The following is a 23,597-nucleotide window of genomic DNA, read 5'->3' as shown; positions in this document are numbered from 1 at the left end:
GAATCTGTGCATCTTCTTGTATGTTTGAGATGATCCTTGCCACAGTCTCTATATTGACCTCCCGTGTTTCTTCCATCTCCACTTTGAACTCTTTGGGTGTTTGTGGATCACACACGCACACACTCACGCAGGAGCACCCAGTCTCTGGCCCGTACCAGACCCACGAGCCCCAGGATCCTAATTCAGCATGCCTCCCCAGAAGATGACAGGTATCCCTCCTGTCCTCCAGTCCTTCTGCTTAACCTCTCTGCTCTTCTAACCTGTCCGTCCCCCCTCTGCCATGGGACTAGATAGTGGATGTAGCTAACCCTCCCAGCCTTCTGTAGCTTCTGACCCATAGCTTGTTGTGACCTGACCCCATGATTTTAGTGCTCAACAATGTGATCGCAAGTGTGTTTTGTAGATTTTCAGCAGCTCAGTAGCTTTAAAAATGTGCTGACTTGTGGCTTTTTTGGTGTGGAGTGAAGTGTGTTGTGTTACCCTGGATTTCCTGAGGTTATATTTTAGTCATTTTTATCAAACTCTTTCTGCAGATTATAATTTATTCCGTCGTTATTATCTTTTAGAGTTCTATACTGATTTCTACAACAGTTTTTTTTTCTCTCCATACTGTCATTTACAGGGTTCCCACAGGTCCTTGAAATCCTAGAAAGTTTGTGAATCTGAAAAAAAATTTCAAGGCCCTGGAAAGTTTTTGAAAATAAGCATACATAGATACAGGTCCTTGAAAGAGCTTTAATTTATTTTGTGCAAAAAAAAAAAAAAAAAAAAAAAAAAAATTATATTATTCTCTCTGGTCCACTAATGAATTATTTTGCCAACACTTCATTGCCTATGCATATTAGCTTGCTTGATTTACGTTAGTTACGTGCATTTAAGCGTTACGTCAAGTGTTTCCCACGTGAGGTACTTGTGTTGTACGTTGCCATGATGTTCACGCATGCACAAATCTAATACAATGGTACCTCAACATTTCACGCACACACACACACACACACACACACACACACACACACACACACACACACACACACACACACACACACACACACACACACACAGTTAAACATTGCAAAAATAGGCTGAAACCCCTGAAACGTGATGCCTGGAAAATGCAAGTTTCAAGATATTTGGCTCCCCAAAGAAGATTACAAAGGATGGCTTGCCAGAGATGAAAACTGTAACAGTGCATCTTACATTACATTACTTTCCATCACCCTATTTTAATGCGCACTTTGAAGTATCACATGAGAAACGATAGATGGAAACGCCAAATTTAGAATAAAAATCTCTTAATTCGCAAAAATGTTTTTACGCTCGCATGTGGTGGTTTTTGACTTGTGCTAAAAAGTGTTGATGCGAATAATGGGAGATGGAAATGAATTTTGCAAATAAATTCCTCCAAGCGCATCCAAAAAGTCATGTGACTTTGCACTATGGTATGGCAAAACCTGACTAACCAGTGGACTGATCTCATTCCACAGCATCTGAAATGTTGTTATGGTCATTTGGAAATGCACGAGTAAAGTCTGTCATCAAAGTATTTCTGTATAATTGCCTCCCATGCGTTCCCAAACAACAGCATCCACCTCTGAAAGCAATGACTGCATTCTTTGTTTCGTCTGCTAGCTCTGAGGTGCAAGTCATTTATTATATATGAAAATTATTATATTCTCCTACTTTTCTTAGTGATTTATAGTGCCATAAACTCTCACTTGAAATGTGTCCCCACATTAACAGGGTGGCCACGGGTTCATAAAATGTCTTAAATAAAGTTTTCCTAATATAAGGCCTTAAAAAGTCTTAAATGTCTTAAATTCAGGTTCGATGGGTCTTAAATATTTTCAGTCCCAGTTCCACAAAGATTTCTCCAGTCTGACAGACCCCCCCCCACCTAACAACCAGCAGACAGCCTCCTAGTTAGTTTAGAATGGGTTAATGCAAGTTTACTGAAAAAATGCTCTAGAATTTTACTTGCCCGACTGGATAAAATGCCTGATTAAAACTTAAGTGGTAAAAAATAATTAGTGAAGGATCGAGACGCAAGAGTTTTATTATATTCAACGCAAACACCAAATGATAATAATCCATGTATTTCTGGTATCAAGGTCGCGCTATTTAGGCTCGCGCTGCCTGTTTATTTGTAAGACTTTTATGGAGAAATCAAATCAAATGAGTGTATGAAATGAGCAAAAGAGCTGAACGGGACACTCAGAAACTCAGAAGAAACTACTGAGGTAAAAATTCAAAATGTTAAGTTTTTTTTTTTTTTTATAACATGATGTAGTTAAGCAACATACCATGGCAAGAGAGTTAATTGCTGAATATTTTCACGATTGTAAATGTTCCATTGATTTTACCTCAATAAACAAGTAGTTGAGTAGTCACGTAATTGGGTTACTTATATTTTAGACACAGTGTTGACTGTTTTGTTCTGTTTCACCAACTAAAATAGTTCCAAACAAAGATCACAGCAGAAGTATAGCGCAATCTCCAAGGAACACGAGGCTGTGTTTTTGACTGATCGATTCAGTGAACGGTTTAATGAATGAGTCACTAGATTCACTCATTAAGTGACTTACCACCACCTACTGGCGGGGTTAGTATGTTTAAAAGTATGTACAAAAAAAATGCAGACAGAACACAGATAAAATATTGCTTCAGAATAAATTGTTTACACCACCAGAAATCATGGTCTCAAATGTGAAATACTTCCAGTGCACTAGAATGTTCGCTCCCTGAAAAATCCCACAATGCACCACAAAAACTAGGGAGCATCGCCACTCACTATGCTCCCTTACTGGATATAACGTCACATTTCTGAAACGTGCAACATAAACCACACGAGTCAACTTGAAAAAAAAATAAAGACACGCGATAGAAGATTTGAAAAGACAAACGATTTTTTTGTATATTTCAACATAAATATTGATTATAGTATATTGAATATTGATATAGATTGGTCCTGCTTGTCGTCATTCTACTATGTTGTCCGTTGACGCTGTACGTATGTCACTGGAATTCGAGTGATCAGTGTCCCAACGTGCAGTGAGTCGGGGAACTTACCAGTGACCGAATTCATGTACACGATCTACTGATTCACGAGCTTGGGAGCTAGGGAGCTGATTGAGACGTACCCTTGGTCATGCGGTGCTTTTGTAGGGATAATTTGTATAGGATATTGCCTGCTGATATGACAAGTTTGCTGTATATCATAATAATATAAAGCATGTTTGACACCAATTTATATATATATATATATATATATATGTATGTATATTTACATTTAACAAATTAAATATTACGTATGTAATGTAATGTGTGATTTCCATCAGAGGTTTGGTCTTAAATCTCAAATAAAATATATTTAAAAATAAAAAAAACATAAAAAAAGATAAAATCTAACTTGTCCATATCTGTAAACACCCTGATTAAGTCCTTGAATTTGAGGGTATTGAACCTGGAAAGTCCTCGAAAGGTCATTGAATTTGAAGTTAACCAAGGTGTGGGAACCCTGCATTTAGATACAGTCTCACTTACAGTGGCCCCAAAAAGTAAGTTAACTCTTAAAAATGTATGAATATATTTGCATTATGTAACAAAATATCAAACCAACTGAGATTTATTTTGAAGTAAAAATACCACAAGCTCACTTTTCAGGCAAAACTTATCACAAATAAATAATTTGTTTGCAGATACTGTATATTTAATGCTGTGATATTCCGACATTTTAAAAGTGACCAAATACATAGTGGGGACACTGCATGTGTCTTCATTTATTTTCTCTGTATTTAACTGAAATTGTAATGATTTCAGAGGTTTTGTTTTAAAGTTTTCAGGGAAGAAACCTCACGTATGTCATATGTGACCTCTGACGCATAAGAGTCAAGTGTCTGTGTTTCATATCATGCACAGATTGTCTTGTATATGTCTTAATTACTGTACATGTTCTTGTATGTTTTCCTTTTTTTACCTAGCCACTTAACTAAAGTGGCATGATTCAGCCTTAATGAAATTGTTTCATTAACATCAATCCATACTGTGTCATTGTGTGTCTGTGTCTATGTGTCCATGCCACTCACATGTGTTTGATGTGATCTCATGAATCAGCTGGGTTTTGGAGGCTATGTTCCCCGCTCAGGAGACAGTACACCACCTCAGTGCAAAGCCAGATGCACAGAGGTACACACGCATTGGACCAGTAACATGTCCATCTCCATCGTGGCATTTTATTAGACAGACGTTTCATTCAATGTCTGTCCGGTCCTGAGTGAATCCACTCCTCATTCTTTTATTTTCTGTCTCGCCTCGATCATTTCCATCTTGCAGGCAGTTGAGAACTCTGGACAAGCCTAGCTGTCAGAAACTTGGCAGGAAAATATCTGACAGTGAGCGGTAAGACTTATCAAACCATGTCATGTCCTGTCACATTTTCATTGAATGTTGATTGTACTTTAAGTCTTGTGTGTGAATACAATACCTGTTTTAGACACAAATCACTTATTTCACACTGTATAAACCTTCCACGTTGGATTTGTACTGTGTTTTGTATTAAATGATTAATCATTTTTGTTCAATTGTTCCTGACCATTTCTATATTTTATACAAGGGCCCAAAATTAAAACACTGCCAAAGCATTTATTTACTTTCATCAATAAATAAATTGGTTTAATAAAAGAGTTTCTCACCAGTTTCTCATAATTTGTGAACCATAACCAAAATGTTTCAATTAAAATGAGAAAAACAGTGATATTAAAATTTAAAAATATATAATAAAGATTTTTTTTTTTTATAATATAATGTTTTAAATAGACCTGGACTAAATAGACCAAAGACTAAATAGACCAAAAAAGAAAAAGAAGAAATAATTAATATATATATATATATATTAGTGACTGGTAGAAAATTTTGCCAGTACATTTTCTCAAATCACCAATCATTAGAAGTTATGGCAAATGTTAAATTTGGAACTTGTTATATACTGTATATTTCAGTATATTACACTGTATAGTACACTGTGTATATATTTTTACATGGGTTGTTGAACTTTTACAGTGAAATGCTGCACTGGCTTCATCCACAACATATTTGTTTCTTCACACATTCACACTTTATTTCTCCATCTGTTTTTGCAAACACTTTGTTGCTTTTTCTCCATTTTTATCTTTTATGATTTGTCACATTGATTTAATTTTTCCTATATTCTGTCTTATATGTTGCTATTTGCACTGGCCTGCAGCTTTCAGCCAACCTCCATTCTAAAGGCCTCACGCAGGAAGAGGGTATCGCTGCCTCCATTGGGTAAGGTGACCCGTGAGGGAGTCAACCCCAGGCTCACCCCAAATGGAAAGGTGCTGACCCTGATCTGGACTGAGAAGCCTTGCTGTGCCTTACTGTGTCATTGCTATAATCTCTGCTGGTTTTGCTCTTTTGCTCTCTCAAATGTTTTGTGTGGTTGCCGCTTTTCATACTACATTATCTGCACACAGCTTTCTGTGTTTGCTGGTCTTTTAACAGTTTACCACTGTTTTTTTTTTTTTTTTTTTCATCGGTTCACACCTTCCACTCTTGTACTTGTTTTGCTTTCCTATTGACTCTTTGCAATAATACATAATCTGATGTGAGTAATAATGTGCCCCGATCATGCAGACATGGGTCCGATCAAGATTTGGTGGCTCTTTAGTGAAAATGTATACTACTTCTTGCTGCTGTTTGTTCAAACAGTAGTTTGCATTTTGGTCCACACTGCTTGATGAACTGACTACCTTTGTACTTAATAAGCTAAAGTTTCCATCGCTCTTTTTGTTTCTTTCTCTCTCTCATTTTGTCTCCTCCATCAGGGTGCAGCCGCACACCAGCCCTGCATTCTCCTCATCAACAGCCACCCCTTCTTCGACACGCAAGGTCAGACAGCTTCCCCAAGTCCCCGCCAAAAGCAGCAGTGTAGAGCAAGGTACCGTCGTTGTCCGCTGACTTGTACTGGTTACTTTTCCAAATGTTCTTTGAGTAAATACGCAAAATATGAAATGATGAGCATCATATTGTTGTGTATCACTTATGTATTAGCTCTTGCTTCAGAGGAGCAAACACGGCAAATGAAAGTACGTACCTTCCGAACACCAGCTCCCTCTAGTACCAGCCAGAATCTGGAGAAGACGCTCAAGAATAAACGAGAGGTGAGTGCCGTTTTTTCTCTCTAAGATTAGAATTCATAGAATTGCATTTATTTGGTCAAAAATACAGAAAAAAACTGCAATGTTATTATGAAATATTACAATTTCAAATAATTGTTTTCTAATTGTAATATATGTTAAACTGTAATTTACAGTATTCCTGTGTTGGCAAAGCTGAATTTTCAGCAGCTATTACTCCAGTCTTCAGTGTCATATGATCCTAAAGAAATCATTCTAATATGCTGATTTGGTGCTCAAGAAACTGTGCTGCTTAATATTTTTGTGAAAACGGTGATACATTTTTTTTAGGATTCTTTAATGGATCCTTGCTGAATAAGGGTATTGCTAAAAAGTAACCTATAAAATCGCACTGACCCCAAACCTTTTGAACGGTAGCGTATAGTCCCATCCCAACTCTTTCAAACTGTTTTTTAAAATCTAGAATGCTCAGAACTTATGTGTGCTTTCATGTTTTGTGTATTTCATTCTACTAGCTTTATAAGGAGCAGCGAAGGAGCTGTGACAGTGTGTCCCATAAGTCCTCAGACAGTGATGTCAGTGACGTGTCAGCCATCTCTCGCGCCAGCAGTGCCTCGCGGATCAGTAGCACCAGCTACATGTCCATTCAATCAGAACGACCCAGGAGTCACTTTAGGTGAGATGCATGGTGTAGCGTCACACTGGACTGTTGCATTATCTGTGAATTTTTATAGTATTTTGACACTCTGTTTGTGATGTCATGTATGAAACGTCATGCATTCATGCTTTTTGTTTTCTATTTGTTGGGGCTTTATTGTACATTTAAATCTGTTGAAACATTTCCTGAATTCTGCTAGGAATGTTTGAGTTCATATTGATGGTAATAAGGGTCAATAACAATTGATATAATCTATAGAGTTATAAAATCACAGATTTGTTTTTATAGTGTCTCAACCTGTTTATTTGTAAACATGGTGGTCAATAGTTAATGTAAATGTAACAGTGGTTAATTTCCATATATTGTGGAGTATATGTACATTTCCGTTAATAAGACATTTGGGGTCAGATATATTTTTTAAGATTTTTTTTTTCCATCAAGAATGCATTAAATTGAAAACACATTTTTATTTTAAATAATATATATATATATATATATAATGTCTTTATTATTTCAAATAAATTCTGTTATTTTGAATTGTCTGTTCATCAGAGTGTCCTCTTTTATATCAAAATAGCAAAGAAAAAAAAAATCTGTTTTCCATTATCCGTTTAAATGATTCTCAGTCTCTGTCTTTTCCATGATAACGTCATTCTTAGATTTTTATGAATTTCGGTAAACTCATTTTAAGGGAAGTGGAAAAAAAGCAGAAAGAGCACACACAATAATCAAGTGCAGAAGGTCGTATTAACGTCAGAATAGTAATTTTCCATTTGTCATTTGGGTTACTGAGAGACTTTGCTATGTTTTCTCCCAACACCAGCCGTCATATTCATCCATCCAGCCGCAGCATGCTGAAGAGTACAAGTGTTAGTGGGGAAATCTACACTCTGGAGCGTACGGACGGCAGCCAGTCAGACACCGCTCTGGGAACACTGGGAGCAGGAGGGAAAAAGCGCAGGTCCAGCCTTAGCGCACGTGTAGTCGCCATCGTTGGCATTCCCTCCCGCCGCAGCAGAAGCACCTCTCAGCTCAGTCAGACAGGTAAGACACTTCCAGCCAATCATATACTTGCACCTTGTCACTTTTTTTTTACCAATTAAAAACTCAAATTTCTATGCAACAATGGCATATAGTTTGGACTGTGGTATAAGTCAGGTATTGTACCTAATAACATAAATATTAAAGTTCCACGACATCCTGCTCGCTGCTACACATACCATATAGGGCCTTTGATGAGGTCATTTGTCTTTGGATATCACTGTCTGCTAAAGCCACATTGTTTCCTAATGCAGACAATGGTGGTGTAAACCTTACAAGAATTAAGTTGAACTTTTATACTCTTTAAAAAAGCAGAGAAGAGATACAGGACACAGATAAGTTTCATGGGCTCAGTTAGTGTAGCCTGAGGTGCCCTCTACTGGTGAAGAAGCTAAAATCAGCAGTTATTATGGCCAGAAATGCTTTATATCTTAAGTAACAATGAAAATATGTTAAATTGAATGACATTAGTGTCATCAGGGCCAAAAGCAGTAGGGAATTGTCACCAAAATGAAGACTGACAAATTATAAAGAGCAATTTCTTTAAAACTATTCTTTCCGTCAGTTCAGACCATTTTCCAAGATCTTTTACTTCCTGGCTATCTCTTATCGGTGTCTCCTCTTTTTCTGGGGTCATCCTTGTCTGATGGATCCGTGTATCAGGTCTCTCTCTACCCTGTTTCACCTCTTAAAGTAGCATGTGTCTTCAGTCTCTGTTAAAGTGTGGGAGCTAAAACCTCAGGCTGGAAATATGAATGGCAGCATGTTAGCATTGGCAGACGTTCATTGTGTCAGGTGCAGATCAACCCTGAATTCCTATCAGATGTAATGTAGATAAATGCCTTTGAAGTTGGATCTGATATCCTCTAAAATTTAAGCACTGTCTGTTTATAGTTTAATAAATGGACTGCTGCAAAAAGAAACAAATTCAAAAAGGATGGCAAAAGAAGTCTTTTTGGCACCACTGTCTGCCAGCGCTTGGATAATATCTTAAAAGGCCCATTAGATGATAAATCAGAAAGAGTTGCAAAGCTGTGATAAATCAGCATTTTAAAGAGCTCCGCTGCTCTATAACAGCTGTTCCACACTCTGCCCACTGCACCAGTCTCATCCATTCACAACCATAGCCAAAACTAAAAATAAGATTACCGTAACACTTTCTAAATCTGTATACATGATTTAATGCATTAGGTATGAAAAAAAGAAAACAGTTCTTTTAATGCATTTACTAATTTTCGTTCATGGTAATTTATGTGTACACTAATACTTTTTTTAACATTTTTAAATTGTATAAATTAACATAGTTAATGTATTGCATAAACATGAATTAACAGAATTAACATTAAAAGTTTAATGTTGGTCAGATTTTTTTTTGTTTAAGATTTTTTTTTACACTCTCCAAGGCTACATTTATTTGATTAAAATACAGTAAAAACAGTAATATTTTAAAATATAACTTATTCCTTTCATGGCAAAGCTGGATTTTCTTATCAATATTAAAAATGGTTGTGTTGCTTAATATTATTAATGGATTAAAATTAATTTTTAATAAAAGAAAATATTTTTATCTTTGTAGACATTTTTCAGGATTATTTGATGAATACTGTAGATTGTTTTCAGGAATTATTTGAATGCTATTAAAAAAATAAAAATTAAAATCTTACCCTGAAAATGGTGAATCGTAGTGAATGAATTATCATTAACCTAGATTAATAAATGCTGTAAAAAAAAAATTGTTAATGATAGTTGGTAGTTCATTTTACCTAATTCATTAATTGATGTTAACAAATTGAACCTTTTTATAAAATTTTATAAAATCTGTGGGATAATAGCCAAGTTGTTTTGTCAATATTATCTTAACAGTGAACCTCAACATATAGATGATCGTAATGTATATTATTCCGTAGATTAGTGCTCTGACAGTATTTTTCTGTTTCCTCAAATAATATCAGAGTCATGCAGGTCTGTTAATGAGAATCCCTGGAAATATTTTTTTCTGTAAGTTTTGTCAGAATAAGCCACTGATGGTGGTCTGATGAAAGAGAGCATGATGAGTGAAAAGATAAATCTCTCTGCTACATTTTTACTCAAACAACTGGCATGACAGTGTCTCTGTGAGCCACCTCCGTGGTTGACATTTTCAAAGGATCTGAAATCCATCAAAAGGCCATAAATAGTACGGATGGTGCCCCATGACGTCCAGCAGGAGATGTTACACTCATCAGAGGCGAAGAACTTCATCTTAGATTGCAATATTTTCTCCTGAGTGACAGCTGTAAGAATAGCACACAAATTTAAACACACACACACACGCACACACACATGTGAATATAAAACCTTGCAAAAATCAAAGCAAATATGTTCTTTTATTTATTTATTTATTTTTTGTATTAGACCTGCAATATTTCAATAGAATCCTACTTTATCTATTTATAGTGTCATTGTCATTGTGTCATTATAGTGTTTAAAAAACTTAATTATCTTAATTATGATGATTAATTATTTTAACCTTTTGACAGAACTAATGTTTTTAATTCAAGCTTCTGTTTTGTAAGTCTTGCAGATTCTTTCCCTTGTCCCCCTTCTGAAAGCCCTGTGAATGGTAATACTGATTTTTCTTCCATCCACAGAAGCAGGCAACAAGAAAGCAAAGGGATCCAGTAAGATCCAGCGCAGTCAGGAGACGGGAATGGCAGTAGAGTATCCCCGCAACGTCATGGCTCGCCAAGCCAGCCGAGAGTCCACTGACGGCAGCATGAACAGTTATAGCTCTGAGGGCAAGTTAGTATCCAAAGCAGTGTAAACCCTTTTTTGCGTACAACTTTGCAGTTCTAAACCACATATTTATAAATCAGTTATTTTTTGCCTCAGAATTTCGCATCAATACCTCAGGTGTTTCCATAAATATTTATATATCTGTATCTAGGGCCATCATTTATTGCATAAACCCACGTTGAGCTGCTGTCAGAGATTTTTTATGTGACATGGTACTGGACAAAAACAAAAATATAATAAAATGGTGATGTATCAAGATATATTGAGTTGTATGCTACTGTTCAAAACTTTGGGCTCAGGAAGTGTTTTTTTTGGTAATGAAATTGATACTTCCTTTTGGCAACGATGCATTCAGTTGATTAAAAGTGACAGTAAAGGTTTATATAATGTTGCAAAAGATTTATATTTCAAATAAATGTCGTTTTGAACTTCATATTCATCAAAGGGTCCTTATAAAATGATCACAGTTTTCACAAAAGTATTAAGCAGCACAGCTGTTTCAACATAGATAATAATAAGAACTGATTCTTGAGCAACAAATCAGTATATTAGATTGATTTCTGAAGGATCATGTGACACTAAAGACTGGATTAATGGCTGCTGAAAATTCAGCTTTTCCATCAAAGGATTAAATTACATTGTAAATCATATTCAAATGGAAAACAGTTCATTTATATTGTAATATTTTTCACTATATTACTGTATTTTTAATTAAATAAACACAGCATTGAGCATAAAAGAATTTTGAATGCTAGTGTACTATATGCATTACGATGTAAAATGTAACCCAGTCATAATTTATGCTATTTTACCCAAAGCTGACCTGCTCCCCAACTCACACTCCTTTAAAATGTCTCATCTCTGGTGTTTTTATGCATTCGCTGCAAACCCATCACTCATAGATAAGTGGTCTCTCAACAGGCTGTGTGTCGTGTTCATATGAGCTTCTCTCATCTAGATTTATTTGGAAAAACCATAATGATAAGCTAATAGAGAACAGTCTGATTTACAGAGCTAATGCTGTGTCCACTACATTCTCAGCTCCATCTTTGGAGCCAGATGGCAAGCGGTACTCCCCGATAATTATTAAAATATCCATCATCTGCAAAGAGGGGTCTTGGCAGGCTCTGTAGCTGCGCAGAAACGGCAGTCACACTTCCCTTTGAGGCTTCAGAGCGGCGGCTGGTCTGTTGACCTGGCCACCGTGTCACTCCACAGAGTGTGACTCAGGGACTCCAGGATTTAAGGCTTATTTTACATGAACATGTTTTAAATAGTTTGAAATCACGTAAGTCTGTTCATATGGTAGCTCGACACGTGCTGGCACGTTCCTCAAACATTCCTGCAGGAGTTAGGTCATGGAAATTGCGCTGGTCTCAAAGGAAATATTGAGTGAATTAAGAGGGGCCTTAACACAAGACAGGGTTTACATACCATACACAGCACAAGTCTGCTGCTGGAGGAGATGGGCTGCATTTCACTAGCTTTTGAACTCTATACGAGGGCAGTAGGCTCATTCTGGAATAGTAGATTTCATCCAAATAAACAAATTGTTTTTGTATGTTTGTATCTACAAGGATTCAAGTTAATTTTTTAATTTTATATTGATTTATGACAGCAAAGTATTTAAGAACAGCTGAGGATAACAAGAAATTTACTGTAACTTGTATTTGAAATGCTGCCTTACAGTATGATATCTATCTATCCGTCCATTCATTTATTTGTCTATCTGATAATCTGTGTATGTGTGTGTCTCAGTCTGATCTTCTCAGGGATGAGATTAGGGGCCGACAGCCAGTTCAGTGACTTCGTAGATGGTCTTGGCCCTGCTCAGTTGGTGGGCAGACAAACACTTGCTACTCCTGCTATGGGTGAGTAAACATCTATACTAAAGTCTATAGACTAAAGTCCATCTAAGTTGAATTTGCTGCAATGAATTTGTTTTTTGTTTTGTAGGAGATGTTCAAATTGGACTGATGGACAAGAAAGGGCAACTAGAGGTGGAGGTTATCAGGGCCCGTGGTCTTACGTCTAAACCAGGTTCCAAATCGCTGCCAGGTGAGAGTGTGCCAACACTACATAAAAACAAACAAACAAAAAAAAAATCTCATTAGTAGTCAATAATGCTGAATATAGTATATATTATTAATATATCTAGAGATATTATTGTTATGAGTAAATTACTCAGATTTAAGTACTGTATATTGAATTTTTTTTCCCTGTGTAAGCATTAGGTACTAATCAAAAATGGTCAGTAAGTTTTTTTTTTATTATTATTATTATAGAAATTAATACTTTTATTCAGCAAGTATGCATTAAATTGATCAAAAGTGACAGAAAAGACATTAAGCAAGACAACCGTTTTCCACATTGATAATAATAAGAAATGTTTCTTGAGCAGCAAATCAGCAATTAGAATGATACAAGAATAATCATGTGACACTGAATACTGGAATATATTAGAATATATTGGAATGGAATACTTAGAAAAAATGTAAATTGTAAAAATATTTGACAGTTTTACTGTATTTTGATTTAATAAATGCAGCATTGGTGAGCATACAAGACTTCAAACACCATTTAAATCGTACAGACTTTTTTATAGTGCTTAGACTAACAGAAACATGTGTTTAAATGTTTTTAACGGAGTGATTACAGCAAGGAAATTTGATTTATACTGTACATAGTACTAACTGTAAATATGACATGTACCACCGCCAGGCACTATAACTGCCTGAACGGCTCTAGTTGAGCACTACGTCTGCTCTTCACAGCTCCCTATGTCAAGGTCTATTTGCTGGAAAACGGAGCGTGCAAAGCCAAAAAGAAAACCAAGATTGCACGAAAAACGCTTGATCCTTTGTATCAGCAATCACTGCTGTTTGAGGAAAGTCCCCAGGGTAAAGTTCTCCAGGTAGGAAGCTAATTTCATCTGTTTGTTTCCAATATGCCTGCAAAGTCCAACATTTGTGCACACTGACCACTGATTGTGTCTTCAGGTAATAGTCTGGGGAGATTACGGCCGCATGGACCACAAATGTTTCATGGGAGTCGCCCAGATTTTTTTAGAGGAGCTGGATCTTTCTAGCACAGTGATCGGTTGGTACAGACTGTTTCCCCCTTCATCACTGGTCGACCCAACGTTAGCTCCTCTCACTCGTCGCGCTTCCCAGACCTCGCTGGATTCTTCAGGGCCACCGGGCATCAGGTCCTAGTGAACGGACAGGAGCTCGAGGTGAATCAAAACACTATCCAGTGGACCAAGGACCGGAGGCAACAATCAGAACCAGAGCGGCAGATAAAGAGACAGATGGGCAGAATCATGATCAAAGCTTTGCTGAAGCCTGACAATCACTTCTCTCTTTTACTTTTGATCTTTGGGTTGTAGAGATTTCCTTTGATCCACTCTGCTCCTTTACTGCATGTTTTGTGGCTGAGATGACGATTCGACTCAAATAAAAAGAGAAAGAAGGGAGATCCTGCCTCATCTGACAGGAAGTGGAGCCCACAGTGGTGCTGGTAGCTTAGACTGCTCTGGTCAGTCAGCGTATTTATTTTCTCACATGTGTTTGAGAGTTAGGGAGAGTGAGAGGACAGCACTGCCCTTCCTCTATATTGCACTTACAGGAAGTCCCTCTGCTGAAAGACCAGAGGTTGAGGGTTAGAGGTCAAAATTTAGTCTTCTCAGAGAGTTTCCTCTCTGCATCATGGATGCTGCATCCAAGGCCCCGCCGTGTGCCGGTCTGGCACAAACTCAGACTCAGATTGTGTGACTGCAGTGTGTGTGTGTGTGTGAGAGAGAGAGAGAGAGAGAGAGTGTGCGTTTGCATCTAAGAAGGCAGGGACGCCTGAGAACCTTTTAAGTCTGTTTACAGCAGTCACTACCAACTGCTTTGCCTTTTCATGTTACTGTTGATTTGTTAAATAGGCACACTTTGTAGAATGTGAAAACATGCTTCATGTTTTCTGACATTTGTGTCATACGAGCTTCGTGGAAGACACAAAACCACTCGTATTTGATTCACCGGGACTGTAAGAAGCTGCCATTATCATTTAGGTTCCCTGACAGGTCACTAGATGCATTAGCTCACTAACACATATGATTCCCGGATTCCACGCGATCACAAATCTTATCTTACAGGCCTTTCCAAGCATTTTTAATTCTGTTCTGTTTGGTAAAGGACCTGTACATTCTGATATTAGAATTTCTACCCGAGTAGAATTTACATTATTTTAATGCAAGCACAAAAAGAGAAAAAGTTCAAGCTTTTGGAGATGAATACTAATACAAAAAAAGAGGCCAAAATCGGAAGCTTCCTATTTTTAGCTGTTTGTCATCAGTTTTCAGTTTAGTTGATTATAAAATCAATCTCACAGATCCCCCCTGAGCATTTTGAATGTGACAGTGAGACGTTCCAACAAGGGGAACAGATGCCACCAACAAGGGGAACAGCATGAATCTGGAACTGTTCCAAGTTGCATGCACATTTTGTAAAACAAGACCGATGAGAAAAAAAGAGACTACAATAAGTGTGTGTTAGTTCCACAAACTGTAGGCCAGCTTGTATGTTGCATGTACTTGTACAGTTTGCTTGTACTTGATATAAATAGATTATCAGATAAAACGAAGCCATTCATTCCATGTTTGGGCATTTGGCCGGGTTCAGCCATACACTCAGGCCTTATTTTGAGGCTGAATGTCTATAAGAATTTTTAAGTTGTTTGATTTCCTTTTTTGTTTTTTTTAAACCCTGGATGGAAAATGAAGTGCTGTACTGTAGTACTGAGCAAACACAAGGCCCTATTTTATTAAAGATGTTGGTGTTCACTGTAGTCTGTACTACTGTGGGGCTAAAACTAAGGTAGATAATCTGTATAAAAACTAGAGCTATCTGTATATGGAATATAATTATGAAAATCACAATGACTTAGAGATATATCGATATTGAAACAGAGTGTATCACGTAAACATCACTTACGTACATGCATATATGTAAATATGAGTCTGCAAAGAAGTTTACTTATATTTACAAAGCAGCCCCATTCAAGTTAATGGATCACTGCTCTGTCTCTTGGTTCTGCTGAGCGGAAGAAGGGATGCCTCCAAAGTTTTATTTTAGCGATGCCCAATCTGACGAGAGAAATTTGGACCTCTGCCGACCTGTTGCATTATCATAAATGCTCATGAATCTTTGTTTCAATGAGAAGTTTACTTTATATGCCTGGTTAGGGCAGACTTATTTACTTTGTCAGTATTATTCAAGGATACTGATTGTTTACAGTTTGTGTGTTCCTCTGAAACAAAATTGAAAGTATTCACTGCAACATTTCTTGTTTGTACAGCAGACGTGGCTCAAATAATGTGTATGTTTTATATTCAAGAGTTCATTTTTATTATTTACAAATAAAAGACTGTGTGGAAGAAAATTTGTGTACTGAATTTTTATATATTTTTGATTTTTTAAATATGTTACAAGCTTTTACATTTGTTTTATTATTATTTATTATCCATGACAATATTTTACATATTTTACATTTTGTCCATCCTCTCAAACCAAATCGAGGTCAGTCCAGTATCTTTTCCAGCAATGCATCATACTGAAGCTAAACACATCCAATCCTTCCACCATGTGGAGACAAATAGCATTACAATTTTCCTTCCTTTTGTTTAGAGTTTATTTGGATTTGTTTAGTTATTTTTAATAGTTATGCAAGGTCACTGTTTAACAGTTGCTAAAAATACTTCTGTCAGTGCTTCAGATTTCTGGAAATGTGGCAAAAGACTGTGTTGTGTGTTTATAGTGGGCAGCTGTTATGCCTAATTCAGTTATGTGGCTAATTGTAATTTAATGTCAGTGTCTGTTTAGGTGAGCAAAAAATTAGCAATTCTGAAGTCTAGTGGAACATAACCTTGAAGAAAAAAGCTTAGCCCTGCACTAAATTACTTGTATAATGTTATGTTTTTATAATAATAATAGATTTGGTGTTACTCACTGCTGCGATTGTAATGTTAGTGCACCAGTGAGTAACAGAACAGGAACAAAAATTGTTATTAGGGCATAATATTACACAGAGCTTCACCACTTAAAACCAAATCGAGCAGCGGCATGTCAGGAAATCATAACGTCATTGCACAGTTAGTTGGATTGTAACAAAATACAGTAGTGCTGTTTTTTCCATGAACCAAATTATAAATTTAAAACTGAAATCAAAATCAGGCAATGATATTAAACAGATTTATGAGGCAAGGCATATGTTTGTACATGCTCCAAAAAAAAAAAAAAAAAAAGGAAAAAAAAAGCTTAAGGGTGCATATTCTGAGATTTTACACAAAGGTTATTTTAAAGGGCTAGAAATAGACATGATAGAGAAGAAAACAAAGATATGAAAGTGCAAACAATGAAGGCTTTAAAACATTAAAAGAAAAAAAGCAGGTATAAATAAAATGCATTTTTCTCTCATAGAATCAGAATCAAAAATACATCAACAGAAAAATAAAGGTAAGAAGGAGATTTATACAGTGTTATTTTTTATTTTATATCAATTTTATATCAGCAGCACAACAGATGCTAAAAAAGAACTGCACACTTTCATTATGAAGGAAAACATGGCCTATAGAAGCAAGGCAGAGAAGGAAAGGGTCAAGAATGTAAGCAGCTGGAACCCAGGTGTGTTTTTCGAGACCAAACCTATTTTGGTCCACTATGTACTGCAGACAGCCCACCTGATGTTGAGAATTCAACGGTAAGTGGACAACACAAGCTGTACCATCGTTTTGGTCCAACAATGTGTGAGGTTGAATCTGAAGCACTTTAGCAGAAAGGAATAACAAGAAAGTAAATTACAAGATGATTTGTTATCACCTAGCGAACTGTGAAGAAATCAGTGCAGGAAGTTGTTGTGGAGTTTCAGATGATAACTGTGAACATTCCTGCAGCCAGGGGCAAATTTGGTTTAACCTGACATAAAATATCTGTGACTTATTTGCACTTCATTGTAATAACTTGCTACTTTAAAATGGTTGAACTGTCTGCATGTTTAGCAACAAAAGGGAGTAATTTGCAGTGATAAAACAATGGCTGCATTTATAATGAAAACTAGTTTCATGAATACTGCACAATATACGTTGTATACTGCCTGCTATAAATGAAAAAGTAGGCATTATGCAACATTTCAAACACTAGTATGCTACTTTTGACTAGGGCTGGACGATATGGCCAAAATTTATATCACGATATATTTCTTAATTTCGGTTGATACGATATAATTCCGATATCGATATGAAAACTATAGAAAGCCTCGTAAAAAACTGCCAAGAACGCCCACAACAGATGTCTGTGTATATAAATTTAGGAAAAATGAATTTGCCAAGTCTGACACCTCATTTAAAACCATTTAATATTTTTGAAAAAAAAAAAAAAAACATTCTTTTTTGTATTTAGCCTTCATACAAACAATAAATGTGAAATCACTGTCAAATAATCATTTCAGACTCACCTAATTAAAATTAATATCTTTAACTTGAAACTATAGGCTAATATATACTACCAGTCAAAAGCTTTTGAACAGTAAGATTTTTAATGTTTTTAAAGAATTCTCTTCTGCTCACCAAGCCTACATTTATTTGATCCAAAATACAGCAAGAAAAGTAACATTTTGAAATATTTTTACTATTTAAAATAACTGTTTTATATTTGGAAATATTTTAAAATATAATTTATTCCTGTGATTTCAAAGCTATATTTTTAGCATCATTACTCTGATTACATGATCCTTCAGAAATCATTCTTATATTCTGATTTGCTGCTCAAAATTATTTGTTGAAATCAGCTGAGTAGAATTTTTTTCAGGTTTCTTGATGAATAGAAAGTTCAGAAGAAAAACATTTATTTGAAATAGAAATATTTTTAACATTATAAATGTCTTTATCATCACTTTTGATCAATTTAAAGCATCTCTGCTAAATAAACATTTCTATAATTTCTTTCCAAAAAAAGAAAGAAATCATGCTGACTCAAAGCTTTTGAATGCAATAGTGTAATCAAATCAAATGTAATCAAAATGTAATGTTAAAAAAGCTTTGTTTCAGATAAATGCTGATCTTTGGATCTTTCTATTCATCAAAGAATCCTGAAAAAAAGTACTCAACTCTCTTAAATATTGATAATCAGCAAATCAGCATAATAGAATGATTTCTGAAGATCATGTCAAGACTGGAGTAATGATGCTGAAAATTCAGCTTGATCACAGGAATAAAAACTACATTTTTAAAATAAAAGTTATTTTAAATAGTAAAAATATTTCAAAATTTAACTGTTTTTGCAGTACTTTGGATATAGATTGAAACAAATGTGCTTTAGTCAGTATAAAGAGTATGAAGAGTGCTCTTAAGTTGCTGCAGGAAAAAAAAAAAGGCATGTTGCTGGAGCCGGGCTTAAATGCAAACTGATTATCTGCCAGCAGGAGGCGCTGTGAGAGTGGTAGACCCAAGCGGTTTCTCCAGTAACGGCTATTAATTAAAGCAGCTCCGCCTATGAACGCTTCTTTATCAGATAAAATGAAAATGCCATCGAGAACTTTTCTGAAAACAGTCGGTTCCCTTCAGAGATACATTCATATAAAACACCCGCGACGTGTTTTGATTTTGAAACGTGCAGTGCTCATATTTATTCAACGAAGTCAAACGCCACAAATTAATCAATGTATGGGAAACACTGGTATATCGAAATATCGGAAATGTGTTTAAAAACCATATCACCGTTATTGAAATTTTTTTTATCGCGATACATATTGATATTGAATTATTGTCCAGCCCTACTTTTGACAAATTAAAATATATGTAAAAAAAAATTCTCTCAACTTTAGAATAGTATTTAAAAAATTAATAGTAATATTTTGTTTTCATTTTAATTTTAGTTTAAATGTTAGTAATTTTAAACAAACAAAACAATAAATAATAAAATATATTTTGACATAGAAGAAGATCAAGTGTCAGACTTTCTTTTCCCTTTTTAAGCTCTGAAAATAAGTGCTTTCACTCATTCATTTTACTATTTAAGAGGGCAGAGTTCTGAGGAGACAGTACACACAATAGTTTCCTGTACTGTTCGCATCAAGGCTAAGTATTTTTCTATCCAAGTTGTGCGTTTCCAGTCTGAATTAAAGTTCACTTATTTTTGTCGTGGCCACGACATATTGGCTGCATCAGAAAACTTAGGCAGCTGACTTGCTGCCTCAACACCCTACTAAGCAATAACAATACATAAATTGCTTTTGCACGAAGGCACCTCAAGAAACTGATTTCGGACAGGTTTCTGAGGCAGTGTAACTGTTTAATGATCTACAGCAAAATAGAACAAGTTTTGGTGATAACTAAATGAATATTTAATTACTATAATACTGATTTCTCGCTAGAAATAACATCAAAAGTGCAAAAAGTTAGTCAGAAACATACATTTACACACAAACTGACCACCAATCGTAACTTTCAGACACCATCTTTCTTTCTTTTTTATCCCAAAAATCATGGAATGGAATGCACAGGACTGTGTGATATCAAATGCAACAAAGGATACATCTATGCTGCCTTCAAAAATTAGATCAGAAGCAGGTACCTCCGGAGGCAGGAAGTAAAGCAGAATTTGGATTTGAACATGCTTTTTTTTTGCCTTGCTGACAGCATTTTAGAGCTTTCAGACACAGCCATTTACTCATAGGAAAATGATATGATGTTGTGGCCATGAGATATTAATTTGTGGGAATGTCATATTAACTCGTGGAAATGTGATAAAATGTTGTGGCCTCGAAATCCTGTGTTGAGGGAACAACATCCATTTCTCGTTGCCACGACTTCTTATGTTGAGGGAGCAACATGTTTTTCTCATGGCCACGAGTTTAATGTGTAAACAAACCTGTGTGACCATTGCAACCTGCAATTATCAGAGATGGATAAAACATATTTATCCATCCCACAGTCTTGTAAATTAACTGTTAGTTAAAGTTAACTGATAGTTAACTTAACTGATCATGACTTTTTATTTAATATTTAAAAAAAAATTAGTTCCTGCCAAAATCAGTATTGTATCTAGCCAGTATTGAAAAGTAATTCTGTAATATCCGCTGTGTTATGTTTTTCTCCCTATCTTTACAAAACAGCGACAAATGCCAGTCTCCCTTCTCTGCAGAATGTGATACATCCGCTCAACTAATCACAGCGCACTATTCCACGAATTGTAAACAGACAAGCTACGCAATATCGTGTTCATAAAAGCAGATGACTCACCTTTGATTATGAACGCGATATTGCATAGTTTGTTGGTGAACAACGGCTCTGTGTATTAAATGCTGCTCTATCTGAAAGTACGTAATGGAGATTTACTACTGATCACAGAACCGACGAGATACGCTTGACAATCGCATGCGATTAATCGTGCAGCCCTAAAAAAATTAATAATTTTGATGGCATTGATGAACCTTTGGTGGTTTCTGCAGTGGGGAAGAAACGTACGCTATTAATAAGATTAGTATTGACCAAGTTCAGAGGCTGTCATATGTGGATCAGCTTACATTGTTGTGTATTTTGACAATGACGTGACATACAGCCAAGTATGGTGACCCATATTCAGAATTCGTGCTCTGCATTTAACCCATCCAAAGTGCACACACACAGCAGTGAACACACACACACACCGTGAACACACACCGGAAGCAGTGGGCAGCCATTTATGCTGCGGTGCACGGGGAGCAGTTGGGGGCTCGGTGCCTTGCTCAAGGGCACCTCAGTCGTGGTATTGCCGGCCTGAGACTCGAACCCAACACCTTAGGGTTAGGAGTAAACTCTCTAACCATTAGGCCACGTCTTCCCCGTATTTTGTTATTGTATTTATTGTTGTATTTCCCCTTTCAATAATGTTCTGTATAATTATTATTAATATATTCAGCTACCATATATTTTGCAAATACAAACGCCTGACATTTATGCCAATAAAGTTTTGACTTTATGATTATGCCAGTGTGTGATGATAAATGAGTGTGTTGTGTTTTCATTTACAAATTCATTCCTCAACTAAATTCTAATCTATTAATTTGCTGAAAATAAAATGAAATATATGTTAAATTTATACTTTAAACTGCACTGCCAATAAAAATTCCAGTCATACAGCATAATCAAAGCTTTATTGCCATGTTTACAGTAGGCAATTATTTACAAAACTATTCAGAACATTATAAAGAGAACGAAATCAAAAACCTAACATAATATAAAAATACAACCATACTAATAATTATATATATATATATATATATATATGGGAAATTGCATTGCAACCAACAAAGTTGCTAACTTAGCAACTATGGTTTTGGGAAACGCACCCCAGAATGGTTATCTTCCGACGGAACTGCAAGTTATCGTTACTTTTAGTTACATTTCGAATTGAACTTTAAGTCTTGGACAAGAGTTAAACAGTCAACATTAGGCTATAACGAAGTAGTAATCTCCTGAAGGTGTCTGCAATGGTTTGCTTTCTCTCGTGTGAGCAGGTGAATCTGTCAGGACTGTGAAGCAGGCATTCGGTAAGTACATTCATAAACAGTGCTTCTGCATTGCCAGTCAGCTGTTAATGAGAAGTGTCTGTTTTGTCTGGTTTCAGACTGCCTGGGAAATGAAAACAGTGCCGTGAAAAGATTTCAAACATTTTTTAAACGGGGGTTGATTTATGGCCAGTCTTGCAAATATGTAAAAAGCATATCTTGCGCTCCATTCTTCAAATGAATCTATTGCTAATATTTTAAGACTCGTTACTCATTTCTCTTCGCCTTGATCCCGATGGCCATATAATCCTCACAGGTTTTTTTTTATTTATTTTTATTTATTTTTATGGCAGGGGTTATTGGAGGTTATTGAGCCATGCTCACATTCTGCTGAAATGTGTTTCTGATGGATTCCACGGAGGAGTCCTCAACATTAGAGGCTTCGGTAAACTCTTTGTTAATTCACAGACCTTAAAGCTATTGCCAAACCAAGTATTAGTTTTTACAGTGTAACCTATAACATCTAAATCAGTGAATCTGATTTGATTGTCAATGTTAATGTGATTGTGATTTTTTTAATATAATTAGTGACTGAAGCCCTCACTTGAGCTTGGCTTAGCTATACCACAATATTCTAAAAAAGTTGGGACACTGTTATGGTTTTTACAAACCCGATTCTAAAAAAGTTGGGACACTGTACAAATTGTGAATGAAAACAGAATGCAATGATGTGGAAGTTTCAAATTTCAATATTTTATTCAGAATACAACATAGATGACATATCAATTGTTTAAAATGAGAAAACGTATATTTTTAAGGGAAAAATAAGTTGATTTTAAAATTTCATGGCATCAACACATCTCAAAAAAAGTTGGGACAAGGCCATGTTTACCACTGTGTGGCATCCCCTCTTCTTTTTATAACAGTCTGCAAACGTCTGGGGACTGAGGAGACAAGTTGCTCAAGTTTAGGAATAGGAACGTTGTCCCAATCTTGTCTAATACAGGCTTCTAGTTGCTCCACTGTCTTAGGTCTTCTTTGTCGCATCTTCCTCTTTATGATGCGCCAAATGTTTTCTATAGGTGAAAGATCTGGACTGCAGGCTGGCCATTTCAGTACCCGGATCCTTTTTCTACGCAGCCATGATGTTGTAATTGATGTAGTATGTGGTCTGGCATTGTCATGTTGGAAAATGCAAGGTCTTCCCTGAAAGAGACGACGTCTGTATTGGAGCATATGTTAATCTAGAACTTGGATATACCTTTCAGCATTGATGGTGCCTTTCCAGATGTGTAAGCTGCCCATGCCACATGCACTCATGCAACCCCATACCATCAGAGATGCAGGCTTCTGAACTGAGCGCTGATAACAACTTGGGTTGTCCTTGTCCTCTTTAGTCCGGATGACATGGCGTCCCAGTTTTCCAAGAAGAACTTCAAATT

At 36.1% G+C, this 23,597-nt stretch overlaps 1 protein-coding gene across 1 annotated transcript in view; it reads left to right on the top strand.

Annotated features, from left to right (window-relative positions):
- The window catches only part of LOC109113826 (regulating synaptic membrane exocytosis protein 1-like), a 72,956-nt gene extending 56,903 nt beyond the window's left edge, over positions 1 to 16,053 (top strand). Inside the window, 14 exon segments of the mRNA XM_042768975.1 lie at positions 132 to 209; positions 4,111 to 4,182; positions 4,330 to 4,395; positions 5,240 to 5,321; positions 5,323 to 5,351; positions 5,841 to 5,953; positions 6,067 to 6,176; positions 6,668 to 6,828; positions 7,634 to 7,854; positions 10,482 to 10,632; positions 12,385 to 12,497; positions 12,583 to 12,684; positions 13,401 to 13,540; positions 13,626 to 16,053. Coding sequence (XP_042624909.1) covers positions 132 to 209; positions 4,111 to 4,182; positions 4,330 to 4,395; positions 5,240 to 5,321; positions 5,323 to 5,351; positions 5,841 to 5,953; positions 6,067 to 6,176; positions 6,668 to 6,828; positions 7,634 to 7,854; positions 10,482 to 10,632; positions 12,385 to 12,497; positions 12,583 to 12,684; positions 13,401 to 13,540; positions 13,626 to 13,841 — 1,654 coding nt within the window. The 3' untranslated portion in view covers positions 13,842 to 16,053.
- The last annotated feature ends 7,544 nt before the right edge of the window (positions 16,054 to 23,597 follow it).

Source organism: Cyprinus carpio, chromosome A13, assembly GCF_018340385.1.
Source record: "Cyprinus carpio isolate SPL01 chromosome A13, ASM1834038v1, whole genome shotgun sequence".
Taxonomy (NCBI): domain Eukaryota; kingdom Metazoa; phylum Chordata; class Actinopteri; order Cypriniformes; family Cyprinidae; genus Cyprinus; species Cyprinus carpio.
The sequence above is the reverse complement of the archived record's forward strand: the minus strand, read 5'-3'. Positions and strand labels throughout refer to the sequence as shown.